Source organism: Eulemur rufifrons, chromosome 28 (genome assembly GCF_041146395.1).
Source record: "Eulemur rufifrons isolate Redbay chromosome 28, OSU_ERuf_1, whole genome shotgun sequence".
NCBI lineage: Eukaryota > Metazoa > Chordata > Mammalia > Primates > Lemuridae > Eulemur > Eulemur rufifrons.
Window position 1 is genome coordinate 45,081,223 of NC_091010.1, and position 8,511 is coordinate 45,089,733.

Sequence of the window (8,511 nt, forward strand, 5' to 3'; positions counted from 1 at the left end):
ACTTGGTGGCTGTGTGACTTGGGGCAAGTAAATCAATTTTTCTAAGGCTTAGTTTGCTCCTCTGTACAATGTGGAAATGATGGCTACCTTCCAGGGTCACTGTGAAGTTCAGAGAGGACATGAGTAAAAAGGCTAACATTGTTAAGAGATTTAGTTGGTAGCGTCTTTCTGGAAGGCACTAAGGGAGAATCGAATCAAAATTTAAAATGCACATATTCTTTGACTCAACATTCCACTGCTAGGAATCTCTTTTGCCAAAGAAACACAGGCATGCACAAACATAAAGGTAAGAGGATGTTCTCTGCAGCACTGTCTATAATAGAAAAAAACTGTAAAGTCTTAAAACACCTATCTATAGGGGACTGATTGATTAACCAAAGTACATCAAAGTGTCTAGCATAAGGCCAGGCATTTAGTAGTTACTTGATAGAAGGCAATCAGATACATAGTACCTGTAAAATTAGCATGTCTAGAGCACTTTTATGCATTTCTTCTTCACACTAACCCTATCAGGTCACACTATTTCAGATGAAGAACCAGACGTGAGATAGAAACAACTTAAGTATCAATGTCAACATCCTAGTTGTTGTTCTAACTTTGCAAAATGTCGCTATTGGGGAAAACTGGGCAAAGTGTACAAGGGATCTCTCTGTAGTATTTCTTCTCTTTTTTTTTGGGACAGGGTCTCACTCTGTCGCACAGTGGCACAATCGTAGCTCACTACAGCCTCAAACTCCTGGCTCAAGCAATCCTCCTGCCTCAGCCTCTCCAATAGCTGGGACTACAGGTACGTGTCCCATGCCTGGCTAATTTTTTAACTTTTTGTAGAGATAGGGTCTTGCTATGTTGTCCAGACTGATCTCAACTGCTGGCCTCAAACAATCCTCCTGCCTTGGCCCAAAGTGCTGGGATTACAGGCGTGGGCCACTGTGCCTTCTGGCCTGTATAATATTTTAAAACTGCAGGTCAATCTATAATTATCTCAAAATTTTCTATTAAAAAACAAACAACCCTAACATGCTCAAGGCTAGCAACTAGAGGAAACTCAATGTAACAACTAGAAATGTCTTCGGAAAAAAAAAGAGGAAACTCAAGTGGCCCGACTCCAAAACTCTTCTTCAACCACCCTCACTACACGTGGACGATATGAGCTTCTTGAACATCTCAGCAAGTGACAGCTCCTATTCAGCTTTCCTCTGCAACTTCTTTGTGTTTAATGCTCATCTCTTCCTCATCCCCAAACTTAAGCCTCATTCATGATTTTGCACTTAGCCTGGGCTTGTCTCTCTGCCTTGAATATTTTCACTTCACTTATCTAAGTTCTTTAATTCCTTTCAATCTCATGTCATAAATCCTTCCAATCTCATGTCATAAATCCTTCCAATCTCATGTCATAAATCCTTCCCTGGCCACCTCATAAGACAGTGCTCTGTCCTACCTTTGAATTCAGATCTGACCCTTTCTGGAGTATCTTTACTTTTCAGAACTACTCACATGTTACCTGTACCACCACATGGGTCTTAGAATTTTCACTAAACCATAATGTACCTAAATGGGGGGGGGTATATAAAGTGATTGGCTCAGAGCCTGGCACACAGTAAGTACTCAATAAGCATAAGTACTTAAAATAGAACACAAAAATTACAAAAAAGATTGGCAGTCAGGCTTTGTCCAGAGCAAGCAAGCACTTGACACAAGTCAGGTAATGGGCGCCACCAGGCAAACCCCTGTTCTACGTCATGACACCATTCAGATGCCTTTCCCTACTCAAGACAACAGAAACCACAAAATCCTTTTAGTAAAAAAGTTTTCTTTGTCACAGCAAAAATACGCATTTATAAGGACTGTCAAAAGGAATAAGCTATTTCCGAAATCACACAGTTTTGCTGCTGGTGCCTCCAAAAGAGAAGTTGTTATCATTCAAGAGAATGAAGTCCACTGAAAGGTTGGCAAGAAAAATGCTCCATCTACTGAGTAAGTTTCTGGCAGATTCTTCTAGAGGTGGTTGCTGGCTGACCTCAGGTGTTTCAATAAAGACAGTGGCATCTTGATGTTGTTTTCACATTTGTACTCTTGCAAACAGCTTACTCCCCTCCACGGGGTAAAATGTGGCTTCCTAGGTCTGCAAGAATTCAGGCTGTACTCGGGCCACTTTCCGGAACTCTTTAATGTGGGTCTTAGGGCACTGCATCTCACACCAGCTGATGGGAACCATCTGGACACCTGGAAGGGAAGAGCAGGTGCTGGAGCTGGGACCCCAAAGATTTGCCTGAGAGCCTTCTCTTTCCAGCTGGGTGGGAAACTGAAGTGCCAAGCTACCTCGTGAACCTGATCTCACAAAGAAACACCTTGTTTATTCCACTGACTTATGGAGTGAGTCCCATTTCCTTAGATTTCTGTAAGAATCATTCCAATCTCAGTAGTGTCTACATAAGGGAAACCAGGGAGAACAACAGATTAATCCCAAATCCTAGCTCCCAGGGAAAGTGAGCATGTGGAGGTATGGAGCAACTCACCTGACTCACTGTGGGCTACCACCACTCCTAGCTCGTTTTCGGCAGTGGTCAGCAAGTAGTTGGACTGTGCATCACCGAGGGAGATCTAGGCGCATAACATTGGTGAAGGAAAAAGAGGAAAATTGTAAGTCCTCCCCCCTTAGCCACTTGAGTTGTTTCTCTACTTCCATTTCTTCTTTTGACAAGGAACCAGAAGTCACCTGGGAATAAAGGATACCACTTTGGCCAAGACAATGTCACCTGGGCGGAAACTCTTATAAATTTCAACCTGTGAAGAAAGAACAGGAATGTTCAGTGAAAGCTCTAGATTGGGTCTACATGAAACCATTAACCCCTCTGGTAGAGCCAGTGTACTCTCTAATCCCAGAAGGTAGAAATCATCATCACTCAACTCAGTCAACTTTTACTGCTCCTAGAGTATTACCACATAAATGAAAGATTTTCAATTCAGTAACCCCATCAGGCATCTGACTTGGACATAAGGTACTATAGTTAGCTCTTAAAAGGGTCAAGTAAGTCTGAGGGGATAGCAATGAATAAATACCCAGATTCAAAGGCAAAGAATACACTAGCTCTCCTTTGGTATCAGAATGAACAAAAATCGTACGGAGAGGAAAGGGACAGTGAGGTAAAGTCCATACTTTATAGCAGGAAATTTAAACTTCTTGCACTCAACATTCCCATGGACCTTTGAAATTCGTTGAGATAATACTTTTAAAGGATTGAGATTCCTGGAGCCATTAAAAAGAAAAAAAGAACCAACCAACAACCTTGTCTTTTTCAGTTGCTCGGACATCTTCTTTGCTATTAAAAAAAAAAAAAAAAAAGAATTAACAGAAATATTAATTATCTGTGAGAAAGAATTATCCTGCAGATTCCCAGTAGATAAAGATCTACAAGAGTAGACAGAACAAATCACAATCGGGATGTAGCTGCCACCCAGAGAAACAGGACGGAGAAGCATCCTCAGACCATACAGAACAGCAGTATCAATATCTCTGACTAGAGAACGTTAGATCAGATTTGGCAGGAAAGGACAAGGAGCTTTACTCCTCAGAAGAACTTGAACAGAAGCACTGTAGAGCCACACTGAATCCTGAGGTGGAAAAGGTCTCAAAAGTTAAAGTATCTGGCTCACAAGAATTCTTTGTCCTCGCTCAAAGAATCCACAGGGAAATAATCTACCATTTCACCCACAAACCTCTTCAATGTCTTACAGCCTTTGGGTTTAATCTATATTAAATTCAAGAAAAAAAGGTACTTCCTTCTACTTTGTTTGGTCTGAATCATTCTGACACTGCTAATCTTCACTCAATTCTTCTTACTTTATTTTTAAACCCTCTCTTATTAGTATTTTCCTTTTGTCCTAGATCGGATAACCTTCTCTTTGGCTACTACTAGGGGAGAATCAAAGCACAAAGAACAGACAAAAATAGGCAGGAGGAGTTGTAACTGTTTCTAAAAATGCCAATCTCCCTGTCTATCCTAGTCTCATTCTAGGTGCCGAGACAAATGTGAAGACAAGTGTACTTCTTACCGGATAGTTCCTCGAAAAGAGTTCTTAAGTGGTGTGGACCCCACATATAGGATATGTACTTTAGCAAAGCGTGAGTGGATGCTAGAGACCTGTGGAAGAGAGAGAAGATCAGCATCAGAGTATTAACAGTTGCCAGTTTAAGGAGGCAGCAATACACTAGGAATTACTAGGACTTTAGTCCATGCAACACTACTTAGTTTGTTTTTTTTTTTTTTTTTTTTGAGACAGGGTCTTATTCTGTTGCCCAGGCTGAAGTGCAGTAGTGTAATAATATAGCTCACCATAACCTCAAATTCCTGGGCTCAAGCAATCCTCCTGCCTGAGCCTTCTGAGTAGCTAGGATTACAGGTGCGTGCCACCGCACCTGGCTAATTCTTTTTTGTAGAGGCAGTATCTTGCTATGTTGCCCAGGCTGGTTTTGAACTCCTGGTCAAGCGATCCTCCCACCTTGGCCTCCCAAAGTGCTGGGATTACAGGTATGAGCCACTGTGTCTGGCCCCTAAGTATAGATTTTTTAAAGTGTAGAAATCTAACATATATAGACACTGGGCATGGTAGCAAATCTAAACCTTCAACAGATCTTACTAAGAGGGCTATATGGCGGATGGAATCTAAATCTGTATTTCAGCAGCTATATAATATTTGGATCCCTGCCTCTACAGTATTTTCAGAATAACACATAGATTTTTATGGAATAATTTTATAAACTGCTGGAGTAATTTATAAAGACAGAAACTAAGAACTGTGCGTTAATTTAACCTGGCAGTGGGTGGGGATGGGCAGGGAGTACTGATGTGTTACAATTAGTGATCAGTATAGCATCAACTTGTACCTCCCCTGAAATATCCTATAAGACTTTAACAGGAATGCTAGAAAATAAAGTCTTTTTTTCTTTGCAGAAAAAGGTATTGGCTTCAGATGTTCAAAAGTCATCCGCCTTATCACCCTTTGGCACTCCTGCTTCCTAGACACAGCCAGAAACTACATACTCAGGGAACTAGCTCAGTGAAAGAACTATGCATGCCTGAACTTGGCTACCTTAATCATTACCCTAGAAATCTCTAGACTAGCACAGTCCAGCAAAACTTTCTGCGATGATAAAAATACCATGTGCTGACCAATATAGCAGCCACTAGCCACAAGCAGTTACTGAGCACTTGAAATATGGCTAGTGTGGCTGAAGAAATGAATTTTTAATGCTGTTTAATTAATTAATTTTCTTTTTTCGGAGACAGGGTCTCACTGTTGCCCAGTGAGTACAGTGGCTTGATCATGGCTCACTGCAGCCTCAAGTTCCTGGGCTCCAGGGATCCTCCTACCTCCACCTCCCAAGTACTACGACTACAGGTGCATTTCATCATGCCCAGCTATCTGTTTAATTTAAACTTAGGTAGCCATATATGGCTTGTGGCTACCATATCAGACACTACAGTTCTAGAATGACCATGATTTTAGCATTGAATGGGCAGGTATTCTAAGCATGGAGGTTAGGCTCAATTTACCTTACAGGTTACAATAGCTCCCACATCTGGCAGTAATTGGGACTCTGTTTCTCTCATCACAGACACCACAGGAAGCTACAGAGAGAAAAATAAACAATGAATGTCCTGGCTGGGCCTTGGATAAAGGTATGTGTAGCTTGAGAGTAATATAGGAATGCTTCAGTGCACAGTGGAATATGGTGCACATGAAATATGGATTCATTTACAGCCCAGAGCAGGGGGCTTTAGACATTTTAGGAAATCGGAGGACCAAGGGGCCACAGGAAGAATGCTGCTACAGATATAATCTAACCATTCCAGATGAATTCTAGTAAGTTTTTAAGTGATTCTCTTGGACTTTCTTGGTATACAACCATACTGCCTGTAATCGTGGATAATTTGACTCTTTCCCCCAAGGTTATATCGCTTCTTTCTGTTTATTTTATTGCACATGCTAGAATTTCCAATTAAATGTTATATAATAGTGGCCATACTTGTTTTCTTCTATTTTAAGGGAAGAATTACAGAGTTGAGTATGGTATTGGCTGTTGGTCTAAGATAGATATTTTGAGCCTCATCTTTTATCAGTCTCTCCCTTGCTCCCTATGCTTCAGCTCTCCTGGCCTTCTTTCAGTTTCCCCAATGTACTGAATTCTGCTCACTTCAGGATCTCTGTTCAAACTGTTCTTTCTGCCAGAAAAGCACTCTCTCCACCCACCCAATCTTATTTATCCTCTAGATGATTCAATGTAAGTGTCAATTCTACTGACTAGGGTGGGTTTGCCACATGTTCTCATGGTACCCAGTAATATTTTTTCAAAGCAGTCCTCACATTTGTACCCATACAGTCATTTGAGCATTTATGTGTTTATACAATTGTGTTTGTGCCCCTTGATAGCAGAAACCAAGTGTATTTGGCTTATTACTATATCCCCAGAGGTCAGCACTGTTCCTGACACATGAAAATGCTCAAGAGATACCTATGAAATGAACAAACTTAAGAATGCAAGGACATTTGCAAAAATTATTGAATAGAGAGTTCTTCATTTTATAGATGAGGAAGATGAGAGAGCTTAAGTTTCTTACCCAAAGCAGAATCAAGGTCCAGTTAGCAGTACCTGTGTTCTAATTCTGCATCCTCTTTCATTGTGCTACCTGCCTTTAAGCTGCTCCTTCAAAGAGTGCTTATCTGATCCTGAGCTAATCCTGGATCAACTTCTGGGACTAGAAAGGATAGTATTACTCACACATTCAACAAACATTTCTTGAGCAGCTGCCTTGTGCTAAATGCTGATGATATAGTGGTGGGGCCTGCTTTCATGGAACTTAGAGTCAAGTAGGGGAAGAGTCTAGTGGGAAACACATAACTGAACATTTAATTATACGCTGAAATAAGTGACTGGAAGGAAAAGAATAGAGCTCTTTGCTAGTGTTTAACAAAACAAACAAAAACCTCACAAAACTCCTTTCCTTAACTAGTGGGCCAAAAAGGGCTTGTCTAAGAAAGTGATAGTGGAGAGGCTATCTAGTTGCAAGAATGGTCTTACTAATGGGCTAACAAGAAAGTATGTCTAACTGGCAGCCACTTAGAGTAGCATAAACCCTGCCTCTAAGGTTAGTAACATGAATATCTCTCCTACAGAGATGTTTACCTAGCAATTAAAAGAAGCTGAGCAGACAAAAAAAGGTATAAATCCTCATTAACATTTGTCAGAGCTGGTCAATCCAAATTTCAAAAAGAAAGTAAATTTCTGGGAAAGGGTAGACTGTCTGATGGACCGTCATCAAAATTCACTGCCTGTAAAAAGGTTTTTTTGAGTATTGTTTAAGCAGCCTTGAAAAAGTTCCCGAGCAGACAGTGGGAGTGCCAACTTCCCCCGCTTCCTCAAGAAGAGACAGTACCAGATGCCTCCCGCTATCAAGAAGAAAGAAACTAATTTCTGCTATCAATCTGCTACATGAGAAACCGAAAAAGCCAACACAGCAGTTTCTCAGCTGTCTTCTGCTAATTGGGCCACAGTCATAACCTCCCCCCATCCCGCCCCTTCCCTAATAAAGAGTCAGAGTCGTTTGGCTTCAGGGCCAGTGCCTCTATTTCTGGCACTGTACTGAATCAAAACTTTGCACTTCTATCTGTCCTAAACTTTGACAAATCTTTCTCGCCCGAGTATGGACTTGACACCTTAACACTAGTAGGAAGCAAGAATTAAATAGGCTAAGGAAGATAAAGGAGCGCGTTCCACATAGATGGCATGTGCACAAAGGCTCTGTGGCAGGGGAGAGATTAGCGCATTAGCAACAATGAAAGAAGCCAATATAAGTAGATTGCAGTCAGTGAGGTGGAGACAGTGGCGCTAGCTAGATAAAGCCGGAGAAGCAGGCGACATTCAGACAAGACTCAGCTCACTGCTGGGCTAGGCTGGGTTACGCTCGGTTCACATCTGCTTTTGTCCTATCCTCCCTCCCCGAGTGTCAGCCCCACAACCAAGCGAGAGCCACACAAATGGTGTGTGGTGGCTACGTGCACAGCAGCGGCGATCAAAGCTGGAAGAAACTAAGAGGCCACATTGTTCTACCGAGGAGATGCCTAAGGACCAGAACTCAAGAGCAGCCTAAGAGAAAAACAGAAAAGATGGGAAGCCGCTCTTTTTACCGAGCCGTTCTCGCTGCTCTTCGTCAGGCAGCCGGCAAGCGACGAAAAGATGTAACCGTGCCGGGTGTAGGTGCCGCTGCCCGGGCTGCCCTCCTCCAAATTACACAGACGTTCGCCTGCAAAAAACACGCTGCATCAGGACGGGTCCGCAGAAGCTGTTGGCCACGCAGCCTTCTAGCCTCTGTCCCTATCCAGGACTCTGTACGGGAACGGCTCACTTACCAGGGATGCAGTATCTCACGGGTGGCGCCATGCCTGCCACCGTCCTAAAGCCCGGATGAAAACGAAGCCGTCTTCTCATTGGCCAAATCCAGGCGCAGTTCC

General features: G+C 42.3%; 1 protein-coding gene across 4 annotated transcripts; it reads right to left on the reverse strand.

Annotated features, from left to right (window-relative positions):
• Positions 1-1,749: 1,749 nt before the first annotated feature.
• Positions 1,750-8,445, reverse strand: EXOSC1 (exosome component 1). 4 transcript variants are annotated; one of them, XM_069460553.1, is made up of 8 exons: positions 8,410-8,445; positions 8,188-8,303; positions 5,556-5,630; positions 4,054-4,142; positions 3,287-3,320; positions 2,734-2,784; positions 2,517-2,601; positions 1,750-2,223 (listed from the first exon to the last, which is right to left on the reverse strand). In XM_069460553.1, the coding sequence occupies exons 1-8, from the start codon at positions 8,438-8,440 to the stop codon at positions 2,117-2,119; spliced, it is 588 nt and encodes a 195-aa protein (XP_069316654.1). In that variant the 5' UTR covers positions 8,441-8,445; the 3' UTR covers positions 1,750-2,116. The 4 variants fall into 4 exon arrangements, with proteins under 4 accessions (XP_069316654.1, XP_069316655.1, XP_069316656.1 ...); XM_069460554.1 differs by lacking the exon at positions 5,556-5,630; XM_069460555.1 differs by lacking the exons at positions 2,517-2,601; positions 2,734-2,784 and having other exon boundaries at positions 3,280-3,320.
• Between the last annotated feature and the right edge of the window lie 66 nt (positions 8,446-8,511).

Bases quoted from the DNA above. Each gene is read 5' to 3' on its own strand.
- EXOSC1 (XM_069460553.1), bottom strand. From the start codon at position 8,440: ATGGCGCCACCCGTGAGATACTGCATCCCTG. The intron at 5,631-8,187 runs GTAAAAAGAGCG...TTCTCTCTGTAG, and splicing joins AGAGCAGCGAGAACGGCTCG to CTTCCTGTGGTGTCTGTGAT. The intron at 3,321-4,053 runs GTAAGAAGTACA...TTTTTTTAATAG, and splicing joins TCTTTTCGAGGAACTATCCG to CAAAGAAGATGTCCGAGCAA.